General features: G+C 36.1%; 2 protein-coding genes and 1 non-coding gene across 3 annotated transcripts in view; 1 reads left to right on the forward strand and 2 right to left on the reverse strand.

The window, feature by feature from the left end:
- LOC119832790 (indole-3-acetaldehyde oxidase-like) overlaps positions 1–14,510 on the forward strand; it is a 21,297-nt gene extending 6,787 nt beyond the window's left edge. The window contains exons 3-21 of the mRNA XM_038356549.1: positions 905–1,065; positions 2,764–2,914; positions 3,117–3,278; positions 3,712–3,769; positions 4,399–4,622; positions 5,147–5,249; positions 5,408–5,535; positions 5,926–6,213; positions 6,847–7,002; positions 7,335–7,457; positions 7,936–8,211; positions 8,693–8,913; positions 9,072–9,255; positions 9,994–10,189; positions 10,806–11,390; positions 11,736–11,920; positions 12,583–12,772; positions 13,155–13,268; positions 13,905–14,510. Of these exons, the coding sequence (XP_038212477.1) occupies positions 905–1,065; positions 2,764–2,914; positions 3,117–3,278; positions 3,712–3,769; positions 4,399–4,622; positions 5,147–5,249; positions 5,408–5,535; positions 5,926–6,213; positions 6,847–7,002; positions 7,335–7,457; positions 7,936–8,211; positions 8,693–8,913; positions 9,072–9,255; positions 9,994–10,189; positions 10,806–11,390; positions 11,736–11,920; positions 12,583–12,772; positions 13,155–13,268; positions 13,905–13,975 (3,576 nt within the window). The 3' untranslated portion in view covers positions 13,976–14,510. The remainder of the gene's footprint in view (positions 1–904; positions 1,066–2,763; positions 2,915–3,116; positions 3,279–3,711; positions 3,770–4,398; positions 4,623–5,146; positions 5,250–5,407; positions 5,536–5,925; positions 6,214–6,846; positions 7,003–7,334; positions 7,458–7,935; positions 8,212–8,692; positions 8,914–9,071; positions 9,256–9,993; positions 10,190–10,805; positions 11,391–11,735; positions 11,921–12,582; positions 12,773–13,154; positions 13,269–13,904) is intronic.
- LOC119833143 lies at positions 13,434–13,626 on the reverse strand. Its single transcript, XR_005287937.1, has one exon. It is a non-coding gene; the product is annotated as a U2 spliceosomal RNA (small nuclear RNA).
- A 36-nt stretch (positions 14,511–14,546) lies between the features above and the next one.
- The window catches only part of LOC119832791 (symplekin), a 10,425-nt gene continuing 2,557 nt past the window's right edge, over positions 14,547–22,414 (reverse strand). The window contains exons 4-13 of the mRNA XM_038356550.1: positions 21,732–21,913; positions 19,892–21,420; positions 19,350–19,589; positions 18,560–18,769; positions 18,044–18,150; positions 17,475–17,580; positions 16,649–16,767; positions 16,138–16,281; positions 15,640–15,774; positions 14,547–15,188 (exon numbers count right to left, since the gene is read on the reverse strand). Of these exons, the coding sequence (XP_038212478.1) occupies positions 15,129–15,188; positions 15,640–15,774; positions 16,138–16,281; positions 16,649–16,767; positions 17,475–17,580; positions 18,044–18,150; positions 18,560–18,769; positions 19,350–19,589; positions 19,892–21,420; positions 21,732–21,913 (2,832 nt within the window). The 3' untranslated portion in view covers positions 14,547–15,128. The remainder of the gene's footprint in view (positions 15,189–15,639; positions 15,775–16,137; positions 16,282–16,648; positions 16,768–17,474; positions 17,581–18,043; positions 18,151–18,559; positions 18,770–19,349; positions 19,590–19,891; positions 21,421–21,731; positions 21,914–22,414) is intronic.

The following is a 22,414-nucleotide window of genomic DNA, read 5'->3' on the forward strand; positions in this document are numbered from 1 at the left end:
GGAGAAAAACGGGTGTGAGTTACATACATACATACATACAAACATACAAGTGAAGCTAATAAAAGCGTGTTAAAAAGGCTCCTGTTTGCTATACAAACTCGTATACCATTCATTCAACTTTTAAAAGGTACGTTGGATGACGATGTAAACACATTATTTATGCCTTTTCCATGTCACGTTTCACGTCATGTAAGCTTATTTAATTGTATTACTTGTTTGCTAAATATATGCTAAGTTTGTGTATAATTAGCACGATTTATTGTCTCTGATGTAAGATATTCATATATCAGAGTCAGAGACATAAATCAGTCAGATCAGGTCAGCTGAATTACCACTCAACTGCTGGCAAAATAAAAAAGGAATTCCCGTATCACCTTCTGGGATACGTAGAATCTATTTACGGATAAGTAGTTAGTTATGTTCTGCCGAGAATTTTTTTTATTCATCATCACCTGGATCGAACCCAGGGCTCGGTTCTCTGCTCATGCGTAAACCAGAACAGCAAGATGGAGGTGATCCATTGACGCAACGATAGTCCACATTCTATATATATAAAAGAAAGTCGTGTTAGTTACACTATTTATAACTCAAGAACGGCTAAACCGATTATGTTGAAATTTGGTACAGAGATAGTTTTAGACCCGAGAAAGGACATAGGATAGTTTTTATCCCGGAAATTTAACGGGAACGGGAACTTTGTCGGTAACGCCCCGAGTCTATCTTACCCGTGACTACGCGAGCAAAGCCGCGGGCGGAATGCTAGTTTGTAATATACTAGCCATAATAGGGTTATAGTTATGGGTCTGATGCGATTTTCTCTTTGAATTATTTTTCTTTACCATGGATAATTCATTCCAAATAGTACTCTATGACTGGAGAGATAAAGTCTATTGTTTATTTTCAGTGCCTCGTCCACATTCTGTCATGTCATAAATGGGATATAACAACGATTGAAGGGGTCGGCAACCGTAAGGATGGTTACCACAAGTTACAGACCAGATTAGCAGCTTTCAATGGAACTCAGTGTGGTTATTGCACACCTGGAATGGTTATGAATATGTACAGGTATAATTATTTTAGTTCACTAACCATTTGTCATACTACACCCTTTTTAAAAGCATAATATTAAGAATCTTCTATGGTTTTCTCTATCAAAACTGTTTAATTTACTATAAATAGTAGAGTATTATATTGTATCAAAACTATTTTATCTACTATAAATAACAGAGTATATATATCAGCCATCAAATAAATCCTTCTAAAATCATAAATGTGAAAGTTTGTTTGTTTGAATGTCTGTCCGTCAATCACGCTGAACTACTGAACGGATTTTGATGAAATTTAGTATACAAGCAGGGTATGAGGTGAATTGGGTGATAGGATACTTTTAAGCCGATTAAATGCTCCCTTGGGATAAGACAGGAATCTTTATATCCGGGCGGAGCCGGGACGAGCGTAATTTATAAAAGTCGGTTAACACTTTAATGTGAAAGCCAATAAACACATTGTATATTTGTGCATTAGTATTCGATTCAATGAAAAATAAAAGTTTGTGAAATTTAAGTTGTAGAGAGGCCTAAACATCGGCATTCCACGTACACATGCTTTGAATGCAAATTAAACGTAGTTCGTGACTTACCACATTTATCTTCCTGTGTAGACGATGTCAGTAGCCACGACTAGCAATACATAAGCCCATATTATAATCAAATAAGAATTAAACGAATATGCGTCTACATTAGTAAAATTTTTAGCTACACCGTCATTGAAATAAATTGCTGTTATGGTATAGTAAATAAAAGTAAATAAAAAAAAAATTGTATAAACAAGCTAATAAAAAACATAATTGAATTTAAAACTGTGTCGGTAGACATGTCCTTGCTGAGTAATATGAAATTAAGTGATATATAATTATACTATAGAGTGCGAAAAGAGCTATGCGAAACATTCAGATACCATAACTAAATTGATTTTAACAACTTTTACCAGCAGGAAGCTGCGTTATAATCTAGTGGCATTGGCATGATTTTTGTAACGACTTAAAAAAGGATGTTCTCATTTCGATATCATCATCATCATCATCATCAGCGCTTTTATGTTCCCACTGCTGGGACACAGGTCTCCTATGAGGGTCCAGGCCATAATCCACCACGCTGGCCAAGTGCAGGTTGGCAGATGTCACATGTCGTCGAACTTTTGATTCTCGGACATGCCGGTTTCCTCACGATGTTTTCCTTCACCGTTTTAAGCAGTGGTAATGTTATCTACATGTGCAGATAAATTGAAAAATCAATTTATATCCTGCACGCTCGCCCGGTCTCAAATTCAAATTCAAATTCAAATTCAAAATGATTTATTGTCGAACCCCGACTTATCAATTTTGAAGTCCGAGGTTCTCACCACTGAGCCACCACTGCTTTCAGTGCACTGTTTTTCTTTTCAATTCGATATGCATGAGTCAAATTGTTGGAATTGCACAATTATTGAATACTAGACGCTCGTCCCGGCTTCGCTCGGATATTAAGATTCCTGTTTTATTCCAAGAGAGCATTTCATCGTGATAAGAAGTATCCCCAATCACCCAAGTCATACTCTGTCTGTATACAAAACTTCGTTACAATCCGTTCAGTAGTATCAGCGGGATTGGTGGACAAACATACAAACAAACTAACGTTCACATTTATGAAATTAGCGTGATAGTGTGATGTCTATTAGCTATTTGCGTTCAATTCTTTGAATTATAATTTCTTGTTACTTACTCAGCCTTCAGAATAGCACTGATAAACTTTCCATGGAGCAAGTGGAAAGAGCATTCGGTGGAAACATGTGCAGATGTACAGGGTACAGACCAATCATGGACGCGTTTAAAAGTTTTGCTGAAGATAGAGATCCCAGGTTGGAGCAAAGAGTCCAGGTAATATTATTTATATAGACACAGTGGTGTGATTTTTTGTTTTCTTCTCTGATCTTTATTCTCCCCTATTCTGAGATTAATACTCAATACATTAACTACTTATTCACACACCCTTGGGTATAAACTTCTGAAACTCATCTGTATTCATTTGCACAAAATATCCGACTATTATTTTCAGTGTATTTACATTAATTGCTTTCAGGATCTGGAGGACCTTCACGAAATAAAATGCAGAAGAAATTGCGAAAGGAAGTGCTCTGAGGGAGACGATTGGTGCATCATAGAAGAAACAAATGACAGTCTTATGAGCCTTGGTGGAGTAAATCGATGGTACAAAGCGTATACTGTAGAAGATGTTTTTAAGGTGAGCTTTAATTTATATCATTACGTACTAGCTGCGCCCCGCGGTTTCAACCGCGTAAGTCCGTATCCCGTAGGAATATCGGGGTAAAAAGTTGCCTATATGTTATTCCAGTTGTCCAGCTGTCTACGCATCAAATTTCATTGCAATCGGTTCAGTAGTTTTTGCGTGAAAGAGCTACAAACACACACACACATCCTTACAAAATTTTGCATTTATCATATTAGTGGTATAGTAGGATAGTAGGATTTTTTATCATCATAAAACGCTCCGTTGCGACGTGAAAGGACACACAAACAGACAAACACATATTGATCTATTCACATTTATATTCTGGCTAAGATTTGTTTATTATTTTTCCCATCGAAGTAAAAAGTGTATAAAGTAATTATACCATGTTAAAACTGTTTTTGTTAGTGAATCTGTTTGTTTCCAGGTGTTAAGTAAAGAAGGCACTGATAGCTATGTCCTCGCCGCAGGGAACACAGGCAAAGGTATATTATAATTTGAGTATTTCAACTGACATCAAGAGGAACTAGATTATCAATTTGACTCTTTTAAACCTGTTTGTCACCTCTTACTTTTGTTGTTTGAACCGATTTTTATAATTCTCTTTTTATTTGAAAGCTGGTTCCTCCCATGTGGTGGGACCACGTTTAAATATGTAGTTTTGACAATTTGTATTAATTTTTTTTGTATTTGAAAAAAAAAAAATCTGTTTATTACAGTATTATGTTATTTGTGCTATTACTAAATATCATGAAGAAACAAATGGAAGTGTTGAATGATTAAAAAAATAATCAGAAACAATAATAATTAATTCTCTCTCTACTAGCAAAAAACTAGTAAAAGATTATAACTATAAAATACAAGAAATATAAAATTGGAAATAGACACCTACTCGTACTTACAGCAATAGGCTGCTTAAGAAAATGCCTGCTGTGCTTTTTTTTATTTGACTATTTTTTCTATTTATAATGGTTTTTCCCTCTTAATTTGGGGCACAAGAAAAAGATTTGATAACATTGACATATCCGAATGTTATTAAATATTTCTGTTGAATAAGAGTTCAAAATAAGAGATGATTATTTTATAATTGCCATATCATATAACTCTTTTTCAGGTGTCTATCCAAACACACCAGATCCGCGGGTATACATAGATATATCGTCTATAGAGACACTAAGAGACACATTCACAGATGGCAACTTAGTGCTAGGTGCTGGTATGACGCTCACTGATGTCATGACAACTTTCCTCGCTCGCGCTAAAGCGAATGAGGAATATTCTTACTTGAAACTGTTCTGGGATCATTTGGAGTTAGTTGCCCATGTTCCTGTTAGAAATGTGAGTGAATTATATGATATTATTTATTGTCTAATTTAGCTGCCTAATTGGTATACTCCTATAGTGATGCTTATAGTGATACATGATACAAAGATATATAAATATAAATGGAATAATAACAGAGATAAATTTTATTGAAATAGTTATTGATGTGAAGGATTATTGTCAGATTTTTTTTTAAACAATATGTGTAAAATAATATCCTACTATTTTACATTTTGCTCACTTTCAATATAAATTTTAGCGTAATAAAAAATAAATAAAAATTAGTTGTTAACTTCTATCGCAATGTGGATGTTAATTGTACAAATTTTTATTGAATTGAGATTTGAAATAAATGAATTTACTGCCTTGGCACTTTACCTTATATTAACGTTATAATTGTTTTACCGTCCCATACCTTCGTGGGAGTGATTTGATACTCTAAAAATATTAAAGGTTTACGAAAACGAAATCGTAAAGTATTACAATTTGGGTTTGCTACTAAGTAAAGCTTGATGGATATTAACGAGTGTGTGTTACAGATTGGTACGATTGGAGGAAACTTGGTACTTAAGAACAAGCATCACGACTTCCCATCCGATGTTTTTCTACTTTTGGAAACTGTACAGGGCTGTGTAACTACTAGTAAGTTTGTGTTGTGAAATATTTAAAATATAGGATTATTTCAGTTTAAAAATCGATTGGGTTACAGATTATCGGAAAAAATTGTCTGAAGTTCATAAATTTTTGTTTTATTAGATGATCTATGAATATTAGCAAGTTATATTTGATGCGTTTTTCAGTTGACAATAACAAAAAAGAAGTAGTTACAAAAGCGAATGACTTTATCAAAATGGATTTAAGCAATAAGCTTGTGAAGAACGTGAAACTACCCCCGCTGTCTTCGAAAAATTTGATACGAACATATAAGGTAAATTGCTATTTATTTTTTGTTTGATATACAAAAACTAATATTTTTTTATATAAAGCTACTTAAAAGTAATTCATGTTGACCAATCTCATAATAATAACAAGGCATTCTATAATATAAATTATAGAATATTTGAAAATATTATTTTGTCTTTTATCAGAAAGCGTTGGGTTATTACAATAACATTACACTCCATTGATTTCTGATAGCTGGTATGTGAACCACTGCTGCAAACTGCATGCTCCCATTGTATTGTAGGCTTATATACCTAGTAGTACCAATTATTGAATTTAACGCATACTTAATAGTTTTTCAAAAATTCATTGTTACTTACAAATTGAAACATTTCTGTATCAATCAACCTGTATTCAAAAAAAAAAATGTTTTTAGATCATGCCTCGAGCGCAAAACGCACACGCAATAGTGAACGCTGGATTTCTATTCCATGTAGACAACAAGAATCTAATAGAATCGTCTAATATCGTCTTTGGGAATATAAGTCCGGATTTCATTCACGCAATTGAAACGGAGAAAGTGATACGTGGAAAAAATTTATTCAACGATGATACCTTGAGTAAAGCGCTTGAGAAATTGCAGCAAGAGCTGGTACCGGTGGACAGTCCGCCTGAACCTTCCCCGTATTGTCGTAAATCAATCGCGTTGGGGTTATTTTACAAGGTAGGTATTTATCATATAGATAACGTCGTTTCTTTGTTTCTTACTCTTAACTTTTGTTTCTTACCGGCTCTTCTCTGTAGAAACTGCTTTCCGGAATGGGGAATATTATTTATTGTTATATTAATGTTACGTCGAAAATTAGTTCTAGAAGTTATATCGAGCTTGAAAGAAAGACGGCGACGGCTAGACCTAGGTCAAATAATAAAAGCTATAAATAAGAGTTACTTATGCCTAATATAAAGTAAGAACGATCCCAGGCTATGACAGTTGGGTCGCGACGGCTGTGGTAGAGTCTCTGGACATTCTGGCTGTCGCCTATATATATAATATAATACATAAAATGATATACAAGCGAGCACACTTGAATAAAATAATTCAGTTTCTGAGGCAGAATGCTTAATCGGTGTGTAATGGTGTTCAATCTCCAAATGTATAAATGACATTTTGTTTATCAATAAATGTAACATCAAACGCTTTCAAAAGAATACAATTTTATTGAATAAATATTTGAGTTATGCTTAAAGAGAAATAAAGATTCCCAATTCGATGAATTAATTCATTTTCAACGCCGATTTTTTTATACAATCGTATACATGTGACCCGCAAAAGAATGATAAAACTCTATTTTCACAGGCAGTCTTATCGCTCAGCCCATCCGTAAACCCACGGTACAAGTCAGGAGGTGAAGTGTTGTCTCGTCCGCTGGCTACAGGCACTCAAAACTATGACACTGACAAATCACTATGGCCTCTAAATCAACCCGTGAGCAAATTGGAAGGTTTGGCACAGGTATGTTTCTAATATGACATTTAATATATATGGAATATATTGAAGGCACGGAATTCCTTTCCAAATATTAGTCCCAAAGTCGATTAAATTCTTAAGCCCAGATTAGAAGGAGTTTCTTTCCTTTTTCTGTTTTAATCGTGCATAAATTCAGTCTATTTTTACATAAGTTTCAATACCCAAAATTATATTTGAATGTACTTTTCAATTAGAAAAACACATAAAGCTGAAATATTTCCTGATAGATTCCACACTTCAATTGCTTAGAAAAACATTTGGTTAGATCTTCACTTATTTCCCAAAGACATAGCTATAATAAAATATCGTCCTTTCAGTGTTCAGGAGAAGCCAAGTACTGTGGTGACAGACATGAAACCCCGCGGGAAGTGCATGTTGCGTTTGTACTGTCTACCATTTGCTTGGGAGACATCGTGTCCTTTGATCCGTCGGAAGCCTTGGTAAGATTGTATTGAAATGATCCTTAGGAACATTGACGAAGCTTTACTAAAATAGTAGTTGCGACTGTATTATAGTTATTTTTTAAGTCTTGAGTACTTTGTTAGAGTCTTTAGTAGGTGTTGATTCGTGATTGATCGTTATGCTTGAATAAAACTGAAAACCTAAGGTGCAATGGAGCACTTCTTTCTGGTTATTTTTCCTTATGTCCGCATTTCCGTGGACTATCTACTATCCTTCATTAGTTTCGTGAACTGGTGACTTAAGTATTGAAAAGATAAAGTATAATAGTAACGTACTTGGTTCTTTGCATCTTACAAAGCAAAAAGGGTAACATAATTGTTACCCTTTTTGCTAGTCTAGTTTCTGATTTAGAGGATTGTGTTACTCTGTTTAGCTTTAGGATAAGAAGGGCTCTTCCGGGTATACAAAATAAATGCTAATTTATAATGATATCTAGACAATATCATAATCTTTCAGAAAACTCCCGGAGTTGTGGCATTTTACACCGCTAAAGACATTCCGGGAAGAAATTCCTTCACTCCCAATGAAGTTCCATTGCAAACAGAAGACGAAGAAATTTTGCCACTGAAAAAAGTGCTTTATTACGGACAGCCTATAGCTCTAATTGCCGCAACAAACCATAAATTAGCAATCCGAGCTGCTGGTCTTGTAAAAGTGAAGTATAATGAATCGAAACAAAAACCAGTTTTGAGTATTCAAGATGCCTTGAAATCCCCGGATAAAGATAAGAGGGTAAGTTTTATTCTTAAATATAAAACCTGTGCTTGTGTTTATCTGAAACTAGCATTCCGCCCGCGGCTTTGCTCGCGTAGTCACGGGTAAGATAGACTCGGGGCGTTACCGACGAAGTTCCCGTTCCCGTTAGATTTCTGGGATAAAAACTATCCTATGTCCTTTCTCGGGTCTAAAACTATCTCTGTACCAAATTTCAACCGGTTTAGCCATTCTTGAGTTATAAATAGTGTAACTAACACGACTTTCTTTTATACATTTGTATATAGATAACCTATGGATATGATTATTTCTTTAAATAAACAACGAACACAGTTAATTTATTTCATGAAAACAGTACAACATAATACATCTGACAAGAATAAGAAAGATATAGTTACAATGAACGAGAAATTAAATGATAAAATATAAAAAACACATTTTAAAAGTTAATAATATCGAGAATGTAAAGTCAATCGCTAAAATATATCAAACATTTCAGATACGTCAAGAAAACGACATCGCAGCGACAGACAAAGGCACAGACGTAGCGCACATCATAAAGGGCTCATACTACGTCCCAGACCAGTATCACTTCACCATGGAGACGCAGACCTGTACGGTGATCAACACGCGCCGCGGGCTCGTTGTACGGTCGGCGACGCAATGGATGGATTTGGTACAAGCTGCTGTTGCTAAATCTTTGAATTTGCCGTTAAATAGGTCTGTATTTATTTCTTTTGAATGGTGATTATTAATTATTTTCAAATTCAAATTATTATTATTATTAAACATCTACTTATACCGCGTTTAAGTAATTAACAAAAAAGCATTTAGCACTAACAATATTAGCAAAGGATTTCTTTTTTTCTAATTTCCAGCGTAACAGTAGAAGTGAATCGAATCGGCGGCGCGTACGGCGCCAAAGCAGGTCGCTCGTCGCTCGTCGCGTGCGCGTGCGCGCTCGTCGCGCACAAGCTGAACAGGGACGCCACTATCGTGCTCCCGCTCACACACAACATGGCGGCGATTGGGAAACGGCAGCCGTGCTATGCGGAGTATGAGGTGGGTAGCTATATATCTGGATATATAATACATTATTTAAGTATGCTCTCTGTAAGAAATTTCACACAAAAACACATCGCCTTTTTACATATCTATGTTCATTCTAGCTGACCCGGCAAACGCTGTTCTGCCTTATTCTTTTCATTTAGGGATATGAAAAAAAAACGTTGGCCGATTCTCAGACCTACCATGTTATAACTTGCACACAATATTTCATGAGAATCGGTCCAGCCGTTTCGGAGGAGTATGGTAACTAACATTGTGACACGAGAATTTTATACATACGAGTATAGAGATAGAGATTATAAAGCTGAAGAGTGTGTTGGTTTGTTTGTTTGGTTGAACGCGCAAATCGAATTGACTCGAACGAATCGACTTTCAACGCTTTCATTGAATAGATATTTTCACAGAATAATTTGTTTTGTTGCTTTCATATAAAGAATCTTTTCAACTCCGATACAATATTTCTTTTATCTTCTTAATATATAAAATTCCAGTGTAATGATGTATGTTCCCAATGAACTCTTCACCAACTCAACCGATTTTACGAAATTTGGCATTTTATGGTGTAATTTGGTCCAACTTAAGATATAGGATAGTTTTTATTTCGATTGATTAACACAAAAATTTATAATCTTAATATTTTTAATTATTACTCAGCCATAGCAACGCGTGGCCGGTTATGCTAGTTAAATAAAAGTATTAAATCTTACAACGTTCTAATAAACAACCTTTCAGATAGCAATCAACGCCGAGGGTGTCATCCAACACTTGAACCTCTCCTGCTACTCAGACAATGGGTGTTCCTTCAACGAAACCTCAGCTAGTGATCTTCCCAATGCTTTGTCCAATTTATATGATACTGCGCGATGGAACATTAAGACTTACAGTGTGCTTACTGATAAGGCCAGTAACACTTGGGCGAGGGCGCCAAGTGAGTTGTTATTTATTTATTTATAACTAGCTTTTCGTCCGCGGCTTCGCACGTGCTAAATTCGGAGTAGTTTAATGGGTGTTATTATAAACATAAAAATTTCTCTTGAATCACTTTATGGATAAAATAAAACTGTATTAAACCTTTTGCGTTATTTTTAAGAAAGTATACACACAGACGGCGGAATGAGATTTTGTTTTATACAATGTAGTTGTTAAACAGATGATTGAAGGAGATGGGATTAAAATAAGTGAGAAAGAACAGATTGAGAGGCTTGTCAATTTAGTAGTTGGCTTTATCAACCGACGTCCCAACAACAAAAGAGGTTTTCAATATTATGATATTGAATATACAACTTTATAGTTTCGGAATCTAACTTTGTGATATCTAATGGTTACATATTATGAAATGTAATATAATAATAAAATAAAAAACATATTTATTGTCATAATATTAAGTACATATCTTATACGACCCGCTGACTACCGAACTAGTTGGGAACTGTGTTTAGGTTGACTGAATATAAATAGGTATGAATTTAGCTCTTAGGTTTAATAAGCTTTCAACAAAAATGATTGTTATTCCACTATTCATTTCTTTGATTTGCGTTTTCCAGCTACAACTGAAGGAACAGCGGTATCGGAGCACTTGATGGAGCGCATCGCTTATACCATGAAAAAGGATTCATTGGACATCAAATTACTTCACATATCATCAACGAACAGTACAATCAAGGACATGATAGATAAATTCAAAATGGACACCAATTACAACGAGCGCCGAGCGAAAATCGCTAAGTTCAATTCTAAAAACGCTTGGATGAAGAAATCATTGAGGGTTTCTTTAATGGCGTATCCAATATTTTATTACGGGAATTTTCCAGTGACGATATCCGTGTATCACGTGGATGGCACGGTACTGATCTCGCATGGCGGTATAGAGATGGGCCAGGGTATAAACACGAAGGTCGCCCAAGTATGCGCGTATAGCCTGAAGGTGCCTTTAGATATAGTCAAGGTTAAGGGTGCTGATAGCTTCGTGTCGCCCAACACGATGGCGAGTAGCGGGAGTATCACCAGTGAGAGTGTAGCGTTTGCTACTATACGTGCTTGTGAGGAGTTGCTGAAGAGATTGGAACCAGTACGGGAAGAGCTGAATGAACCTACGTGGGAGGAGTTGGTTACGGCGGCGTTTGAGAAAGGTTAGAATTTGTATATGTTACGTGTTATCCTGATCTGCATTCACTTAACCTAACCTTATGGGTAAATCTTCATACTTTTTTACTTACTTAGTTATTTATAGTAAGTAACTACTTACTTAGGTTTCTTAAGTCACTGATGCATTGGGCAAAAACCTGTGGGATGTGGTAATTATGATAATATAAATAAATAAAATCTAGGCTGTTTGAACAAGTAGGCGAAAAGATTAAGAAATATTGACTTTTATTCCAACATAAAGCTGCCTTTTTCTTATGCCATCACAATGTTTAAAACCTAATAAGAAATAATCACATATTCATCACCATTGTAATGATCTTGGATTTCAGGTATAAACCTTCAAGTAAGTGCAATGAAGGGAGATGAAGAAAGCTCGCTACAGCCGTACCCAGTGTATGGGATTGGTTCAGCGGAGATTGTTCTAGATGTCCTGACGGGATCCCACCAGCTGATGCGAGTGGATATAGTTGAGGATACTGGACAGAGCCTTAGTCCAGCGTTGGATGTTGGACAGGTAAGCAATAGCTTACGATAGTAGGAGTATATCGTGACGTGAAGAACGTTTTTTTTTATATTTTGCTGTTATGGAAGTATTGGATATGCCTGATGACAATATTGTTATCAGATGCTAAAATTATATGCACAGCGATTTTGTATATATCCTTATCTATCTTTCTTTTACGTCGCAACATAGCGATTTATAGGTGTTCTTTTTTTTTGTTTAGAGATAGAAGCATTGTACCACAGATAACATAATATCATACAAGTAATTGTACTATGGTTAGATGACTAGAATATTATGATGTAGGCTCTTTTACTGAGAAGAAACACGGCATTCCCTCGTGAATTTCCTGTGTCCGCGGGCCAAGCCACGGGTAGAGCTAGTATTCATATAAATAAACACTAGCTGTGACTCGCGGTTGAAACCGCGTAAGTCCGTATCCCGTAGGAATATCGGGATAAAAAGTTGCCTATATGTTATTCCAGTTGTCCAGCTGTCTACGTACCAAATTTCATTGCAATCGGTTCAGTAGTTTTAGCGTGAAAGAGCAACAAACACACACACATCCTTACAAATTTTCGCATTCTAAATATTAAATTAATAAATTAATGAAAAGTAGGAAGTAGGATTTCAAAAATAATAGCTTGATAAGAGTTAGTATGTCAATGTTTCAGATTGAAGGCGCTTTCATAATGGGTTTAGGGTTATGGACTTCAGAGAAGCTGGTGTTCTCTCCCTCCGGCCAGTTGCTCACGGACCGCACGTGGACCTACAAGCCTCCCGGAGTAAACGACATCCCAGCTGACTTCAGAATCACGTTTAAGAAGAACTCCTTTAACAATAACGGGGTTTTGAGGTCGAAAAGTGAGATATTTTATGATATTTTGCTTGCGAGCTTGAGATTTTTAAAGTGATCATTTGTTATAAGCTTCTTCTTGTAAAACATTTTTACTGCACGTAGAATATACCTCATTGTTCATAGCATAAGTGCCAAGAATGAGATTTCCTACCTTATTTGGTAATAATTAATAAACATGTATTTTGTAATCTTTTAACAAAACTGCTAAAATAATACATAACTTTCCCTGCTTTTAATCATAGATATCGTAAACAATAATAAGCCTATCTACTTACTCATGGAATTCAGCGATAGGAGAGAGACTTTTTAGTATTTATTTCTATGCTGCTATATATATATATATTTCTGCGCGTAAATTAAATGATAAAATGAAAAATCACGTTTCAGCGACGGGTGAACCAGCGCTCGTGCTGGCTGTGGTGGTGACGTACGCGTTACACGAGGCTATCTGTGAGGCTCGTAAGGAGTACGGGCATGATGACACGGATTGGGTTCAAGTGGGTTAGTACTTAGTAGTGATTTATTATTTAATGACTTTAAAGCTGCGTAAAGACACAGTATGGATATAATATATAGGGTAACTATGCATTAATCATTCATTACTAATTATACTAGCTCACCGTAAGCCATAGCCTCCAGTAGAATACTCTAACCATATAACATTTCATTATGTGGGCCGATCCCGGCGGCACTGCAATGCCGGGCCGACCCGTGACGGGAGTGGAGCGAGCCCCGAACATCCCGTCGGTTTACAAAAATCAGTTTAATATACTGGTCCCGCTGTGCGGGAACTTTCAGATATTAAGCTGAAAAGAACAGATACTACACTTTGATCTTAGCCAAAAGGCCGAGAAGCGATACCGTTTACTTGAAATTTGTATTATTTATCAGAATGCAATGAGAATTTTATGCACGTGATGTACACTTGGATATAAATTCACTAACGCCATCTATGGCGCCATTCGATATTATTAATTTATTGCCATCTATTCGTACTTTTGAGAACTACTTGGATGCTATATTAAAATTGTCATATAGTTCTCTGTAAAAATAATAGATGGCATGCAATTAAAAACGAAAATATTGAAACGGTCATAATTGCATGGTTATAACCAAAATTCTTTTATTTTGTTACAGATACACCATATTGCGTCGAAAACATCATCAAAGGCATTGCTCCCAGTATAAACTATTATAAAATTAAATAGGAAACTGCATTAAAACGACGTAACTAAAAACGACGAATGACATTAAATAGTATAAGTAAATCTACTTATTTGTTTATAAACTGATATGATACAATTAAGAAATATGCAGTATTTTAACTTATTTTAGTTATGGAATAAATATGAGTATTTTATTATGTACCTGTTTATTACATAATGACATTCACTTACCTGGTTAATATCGGTGACTTAAACATTTCAAATAAATTAACAGAAAATACGTTATATGAATGTGTTCTCTTTTAGTCAGTACATAATTATTATGTACCAACTAATTAACGAGATAGAAATTTGTGTAATAGCACCCTAATCATTATTGAAAAATAATGACTATACTACAGAAAATCACTGAATCACATAATCTATACAAATGTTTCTCAAGTTTCAGGAAGTATTAATAATAGTACATCTCACTCATAGAGTATTAATTTAATGTATCTTTATCATAATTAAAAAAAAACTGGCCCACAATGTCTTATTAGAAAAAGTATCTACTACTTTAGATATTAAAATATATGTAAAATAACTGATATAAATAAAAGGACAAACATGTAATGAATGTTTTATTAACAACACATTATGATACAATCCGTTTTTACATCACGCTTGGGGATTATTAACTACATAATGCTTCTCCAATTAATTAATGTGCGTGTAAACCCCTTTTATGAAGTTATTTTCAGTACTGGCTCTGTAAGTTTTTCGCATATTTTTCCTGTATATTTATCTATATTTATAGTATAAAGTTGAAGATCTTGATTGTATGTGCTAATCTCAGACTATTGAATCGATTTCAATACATAATTCACTCAAAATTTGATATATACCCGATTCCTTAGTACCGGACGAAGCCGGGGCGAACCGCTTCTTAGTAATAAAACTCTAAAATCAACGTCAAGCAATTAGACATTACCTTTAAATAAAAGATATGTAAACTGTTTTATCATTGTGATTGATTACATATTCCCTTAATTTTTTCTAGCTTATTGAATAATTAATTCATTTTATATAACTTAAAAAATAATCTATGTGATTGAAAACATCGAGTTTTCTTATAAATGTCCATCCAACATTACAAATAAGGCCAGTACTAATACTTTCGTACTAAAAACGCGTGATAAAGTTTAGACTATCGTCATTCCATCCCAGGTGGTAGGGGCTCCAGGGGTTTCGGAACAGGCTGAGGGAACGCCTCCTGAAATTATTACCACATTTAAATTTTAAGGATTATATCATACATTATTCCATATATACTAATAAAATTTAAAATCCCGTTAACCTATTATCTCCTCCATTACGTAAGACAATCCTTAGTTCCTGCTCTCCAATTCCCAGACTATGTAGACTTCAACAATAAATAGACTAAATATGTCTATATATTTTCATTTAGTCTAAATATAAGTTTGTGGTCCAACAAATTAGTGATTAGATTGAATATAATTTGAATTTTCTTTTTCTCTTATTTTTATTTAAGAAAAATAATTTTATAATGTTACTTTTTGCACGAAGTGTTTATGTACAAAAAATTGTACACAATAAGTTTGTTGCAGTGTTAATTTAAATAATGTGCAAATAAATTGAAAAATCAATTCATTTCCTGCACATTTGCCTAGTTCTACCAATGTCTCTTTTATAAAATAACATACCTGCGCGTGCGCAAGGTGCGGCGGCAACGCGGCCCTCGCTCGCGGGGGCAAAGCCCCGAGTACGGCGGAGGCGCAAGGCCCGAGGCGTTCGCAGCACTTCACCCAACCCTCCCAGGCCACTTTGTTTGTCCACACCTGATAAATAACAATAGAAAATGAATAAACAAAATATATATATATATATTATCTGTATCGAATTGTTAATCTGATAGTCTCACCTTTTCATATAAATAAAATATATAGAAAAACAGTCGAGACCATAAATTTATAAATTGTAATATTGAAAAATGTAGGTAAAAATATTGTGCGGAATTTTGACTTAACAATTTAGTTTAGTTTTTTTAGTTTATATAAACAATGATTTATGGAAAATTTATTACAAATTATAATAAGCGAAGAAACAAACAGATAACGTGCTTTGAGGTTAAATAGATTTAATGTTTTAATTAATTATTTCATGGGCATAAATGTATTCTTTCTTTCACAAATATCGCTAACCTCCCGGTCTATGAGCAGTTGCAATATATTCAACGCCAGAGGGCCCAGCCCTGGGTACAGAGTCAGCGCTTGCAGGACGCTCCTCATCATCAGAACCGGTGTGTCCGGCTCTTCCGCCAACCGTTGTAATACTGCTGACACCACCTGGGTTATGGAATATTTTAATAACTCAAATTTTGTGTGTTATCTATAAAAATACATATCATAATAATAAACAAATAAAAACTAGAGACACATACAAATGTACTCCGTACATTTCTCATCCTTTTTTTCCTTCTTCCTTCCCATAAATTTCTCATCCTTTTTTTAATAATAGAAACCATTAATATTATAAAAAAACGATAGTAACCCTGTCACTATTCTTCCCGCTTAAACCACTGGTCCAATTTGGCCGAAACCTGATACAGAGATGGTTGGGAGACCCGAGAGAGGACATGGGATATTTATTATCCTGGATATAGTTTTTTTTTTTTTTCTTTTTTTCCGAGTTTTTCTAATGATAAATACTCACATCTTGCGTGTAGACATTTTTCTCAGCGAAGCAAAGCGCTGTAGCCTTTATAATGTACTTAAGATCCGCTTTATTCGGATCGATGAGATGCAATGCTACGAGTAGCTCTTCGGGGGTGACTGGAATCAAAATAATACTTCATACAAAAATGATCGTTAGATGACATTCCTTCAGAGGGTAGTACTACACCAAAAATATGGGGCTAAATGACAATAATTTCCCAACATTAACAAAAAAATAACGTCATTTATTACATAACCTACTAGCTGTACCCCGGTTTCGCCCGTGTTACATAATACATAGTAAAAATACTAATAATCAGAATAGAAAGAATAGAAGAGATTCGATTCCTGAGGCGGGATCACGGGTGGCCTTAGGACAGGCGTTGCTATGGTTCGGCGAAAGACTCGGGTTCGAATCCCACCACGTGACTTTACTTTAAATATTTTTCGAATAGAAGACAAAAAGAAAAAAGCGCAAAAAAATTATGTTACTTACAAATTATTTCTGTGTATTCTGGAATAATGGGAAATTGATTTAATAGATTTTAGAGCGAAATGATTTTTTTTAACTTCAAAATTATAATACATATAGAGAAAAGGGTTAAATCACACACAAATTTTACGATTTTTTGGAGCTCATTTAAATTATTTTTAAAAATAGTTTTATATTTTACTAGCGGTCCGCCCCGGCTTCGCCCGTGGTAAATATGTATTTCTTTAGCATTTCTTATATCGGACCAGTAGTTCCTGAGATTAGTGCGTTCAACCAAACAAACAAACTCTTAAGCTTTATAATATTAGTATAGTTTCAAAGGCAATCTTACCAGGTAACTGTTCATTATTCGGATTCTGCAGACCCAACAACTTGTTGAACACTTCCTTGACGACCACAGGATTCAGTTTTATCAACTTTGGTAGAGCAGCTAGGATCTGTAAGGAAATCACAAATTATAATCCATAAACAATGACTCCCCATAGCAATCACACTATTACTAAATACTAATTCATTATGTAAAACCTTTTCACTCAAACAACTATTCGAAAAAAAGGAGGAATTATAATAAACAAAAAAAAAAAGCTTAACCTAACTAGCAAATAAAAAAATACTTTAAAAAATTTAACACATTCTTTTGCAACCATATTATGTTATATGTTTCACTTTTCTTCCTTGTACAATCCTCCTATTAAAGAATTAAATAAAAAAAATCCTCAGACATTCTCGGTGGCCTTTTTTGTCTCACGCAACCACACGCAATTTTATTTTTGATTTAATTTAATTTTTCTCTTAAATTTCTGTTCTTTATGTTATGTTATCATTTGTGTGTGTGTGTGTGTGTGTGTGCGCGTGTGCGTGTGTGTGTGTGTGTGTTTCTTTCTTAATAAATAAACAAACCTCTCGTTTACTGAGTCCATTAAGTACAGGTATGAGGAAGCGGACGTCGCTGACCCGCGTGGCGTACAACTCCCGCACTCGCGCCACCAGCTCCGCTGAGGGGGGGGCTGCGGGTGGGAAATTCATTTATATGTGGTATTTTAATGTGTGCGAGTTAATAATTCAGTTAATTTGTGATGTCACATTGTTTTAAAGTGTGTGTGTGTGGGTATATCATGCTTATCAATGAAAACATCACGTATATATATACGCAATAATGTGTGTGAGTGACATTTGTGTGAGGTTGCGTGCATAGTGTGGTGCGTCTATATGTATTTTGGGCTAGTACATCTGCAGCGCGCATGGTATGTATGTATGTGAACATGATCTGTGCCTATGGCGTGTGTGTGGAGCGAGTGGTGTGTGTGTGTTAATTCGATAAGTAAATGTTTGAGCTTGAGTATGATTTTGTGTCAAGTCCGTGGCGTGTACGCGTGGTGTGTGTGTGTGCGTGTGTGTCGGGGCGGGGCGGCGCACCCTTGTCGGTGAGGATGTGCACGAGGCGCGTGAGCAGCGTCTCGGCGCCGCGCGGGCAGTCCTGCAGCAGGGCGCGGAAGGGCGGCGGCGCGGCGGCGGGCGGGTGCGCGGCGGCGACGCCCCGCAGCGGGCCCTCCACCGCGCGCAGCACGCAGCGCTTCGCCTCCGCGCCGGAGCACCCGTACACGCGCGCCACGTCGATTATCAGCTCTGGAATGGGGAGAAATCCTATAAGAGCGAGCGAAACACCACAATACTATCCCTGAATAGTCGGCTTCATCGGCTTTGGAATGCTAGTACTGTGAGTGCACGGGAGCCGCTGCAAACTAGCGATTATCAAACATTATCAGCTCTGAAATGCTCTAGTTATTATGTAACATTTCTGTCACGTTATAACTGTTTTATATTTTATAATATCCCATCCAAAGGTTGCCTGGCATAGATTGCTTAAAAGCGACAAGGCCGCTTATTTAACCTTTAAATGTTTCTTGTCTTTCTTGTTTTCTTCATTTTCGTTTTTTTATCTTCCTCATTTATATGTGTTAAATAAAGTGTATTGTATTGTATTTTTCTATCGTGACATTGATAGGAACAAACAACGACAGATATATACACATAGATCGTAAAGTATATGTCTATTATGAGAAGCAGAAACTCCTAAATTATTAACATGATGAGCTATTTCTACCTCTAACCATTTAATACTTCCAAAATTAATTCCTTCTACACTAGAAGTCGACCTACACTAATCACTAATACCTCCACCATCCAAAATGGACATTTTTCTTACCTTCATTTTCCAAAAACAACGCCATGACCAGGTTAAGGCACAGTTTGTACAAGTCGTCTGACCACACCCTTATACTATGGCGGGAGCCCATTAACTCTGATGGAGGGGAGTCCAAAGCTATAAATCCTAAGTATAGCAAAGCATTCTTCTCTATGACCTTTTTGACAGCGTCCGATCCAGTTTTGTAAATGTTGAGTGCAGATTTTAACGCGAACTCGCGGATTTCCTCGTTTTCGTTTACTGAAATTCATGATATTACTTAGATTTGATAATTATGATTGAACGCTGTGAATTACATTTGCTAAGAAGTATATTTAAGGGAGGTATTTAATATTTCTTTTTGTAAGGTTTACGCATTGCAAAATTTACATTTTTTTTAGTGTCATTATCCAGTATTTATAATATAAGCATTTCAATAAACGTATTATAAAATTTACAACATTTCAAAAAAAATTTGTTTCACCGATTTTTCATTTAAATCTTATTCAAAAAGATACTTTTTTTAAACTAGACTTTATTTAAAATGTCAAATAAATACTCACGAACATGACACACGAGCGCTGGTGCATACTTATGCGCCCTCGGCGGCCGCATCACACACAACTCCTCGATCAGCTCCAAAGCCAGCACCAGCTTGTCCTCGATCACCAAGTGCTTCAAATAATCCACCGCCTCATCAGTAATTACCGGCGCCTCCGTATATATCCTTCGCAGTAGAACCTCTTTACTATTCTCCAACAAAGGTTTCCCGCCTTCGCAAATCTGCGTCACCAAAGCGCACAGCAATTGGCTGTAATTCTGATCGGGCTTTTCGTTCGCCTTTTGCAACGTAGCCGGGTGTCGGTTGAAACCCTGCATGTACGCGTATTCCTCGTACAACCAGGATAATCCCAGGTCTATTCTGTTTATAGGATCGTCTAGAATGTAGTTCATTACAAGATCACGTATGTCCGGAGAATAGCTTGAGGCGAATATCGTTATGAACTTCGCGCGAATCTGCGCGGCTCCGCCGATAGCCGCTTCTCTTTCTGAATTCAGTATCCTCGCGACCGCTTGCATCATCATCCTCTCTTTGATTTCCTTCGGTACCGGCCGCGTTATTTCTTGTAATTTTAGAAGCTTGACCTTCTGCTTCAACTTTGGAACAGTCGGCGTCGGTGGAGGCGCTTGCTTCTCTTTCTCTTTTGCCTTCCTCTCTTCTTCTTTCAGGAACTCTTGTCGAGTTTCCTCCATTAGTTTAGACACAGCAGTTTCAACTTGACGATCAACTTTAGTCGACTCCTGTAACTTGGCAACTGCATTCTTGAGGGTGATCTTTTCATCGTCTTCCGAAAGCAGTGGTATTTTTGTAGTTACTGGTTGACTTATCGCTGGGGTGGGGAGTACTTCCGGTTCACCTTTGATCACTGCAAGGATCATTTTCGCTAAACTGCGTTTTTGTGCGCCCGTCCCTGCGTTCGGAATGGGTTTGTATGTAGTTAAGAAACTCTGTGGCATTTCAAGGGGTAGTTGGTTAAGTAAGGTCGTCGTAACTAGGTTAATGACGTTATCTATGTTGTTCAAGCCTTCGTAAATAGAATCTTCAGTTACAGGACTCGTCTTTGCACTTTGGTTACTGTCGTCATCAAACATATCCGTTCTGCTATTGCTATCACTGCTTTGACTGTTTTGCGGAGAATCTAGTCTGAACCGCTTCGCTGGTGTATCTCCGTTTTTAACGTCAGCCATTCTTTTGTTTCTCTTTTCTTTGGGTATGACTTTGTTTATCTCCTGTTGCGTCATTCCAATGTCGGATAGGAGTTGCAACAGTTGAGGAATCATTTCGTTCGACGATGGGTGTTTCACCAGATTAATGATTTGTATTTTGAGATGTTTGCGCACAGAGTTGACTTGCGATTGGGATAACGTAGGCGGCAGTGTTGTGTGAAGATCGCCTAACGCTTGGACAACTCTCGGCAAGTATTTAGGTCTGAATTTCGCGAGAGATATTACGGTTGTCATGCAAGCCATTAGATTCACGCTTGATATGTGTTGCGAATTGTGAAATTTGAGCAACAATTGGAATATGTGTCTGTAAATAAAAAAAAATCGTTGTTTTAACTCACTCAATACTAATGAAATGCAAATCTATATTCTAATAAATAATTAATATATACAAATTACATTAAACTGAAGAATTTGTCTTTGTTTGGAAGCTCTAATCTCAGGTTCAATTGAACCTTCCATTCCCAGGCAGATCGAGACTCTTTCTATTGTGTGTCCCACTGGGAACCGAACTCAGAACCCTCGGTTCTACGCTCACGCGTTTACCACCTAAGTGATATAGGATACATATGCACCAAGGGCAAAGCCAGGGCGAACTGCTAGTTAGTATATACTCACTCTGCTTCTTCTTCTAGAGACCGTCGATTTATGAACGTTAGTGTTCTCGGCAAATCGTCTAAACTAAAATCATTGGATCCTTCGCTATCCGGTGTTTGTAGTATAACCACTTCTTCAAGGAATTTGATTGCGTGAGTCCGTATTCCCTCATTCTCACTATCTATCATGTTAAGTACCAGCAACTGTGGACAAAACAGGAGCTTTTACAGTAATTAGATTTTATCAAGGCATATAAATATTGATGTTTAGTATAATCATTCTACACCAAAAGAAAAAATTATAGCAAGTATTTTATAACAAGAAAAATTTGTTTCCACCCTTGGCTTCACACACATAGTCAAAGACAAACCAGCATAATTTTTATTTGTGGGTTATCCAGTATACAATCTATCCTATGTCCATTTTCAGAGCTCTAGCCATAAGTACCAATTTAATTTTATCCAAATCAGTTTTCTGGTTTAGGCATGAAGATGAAACAGACAGTGACTTTGGAGTTTATAATATCAGGGGATTCCATTTTTTTAATCATTTTTTTACCCAAGACAACATTCCAGATAAAATTTATCCTATTTGGCTAGTTGGTCCTATAAGGCTTTTTTGACATCACTATTATAGTCATAAAATTAACAAATTGAGGCTGTATTTAAATAGGCATAAGATGCATTATATATACTACACATGAA

This window comes from Zerene cesonia, chromosome 16, assembly GCF_012273895.1.
Source record: "Zerene cesonia ecotype Mississippi chromosome 16, Zerene_cesonia_1.1, whole genome shotgun sequence".
NCBI classification, from domain to species: domain Eukaryota; kingdom Metazoa; phylum Arthropoda; class Insecta; order Lepidoptera; family Pieridae; genus Zerene; species Zerene cesonia.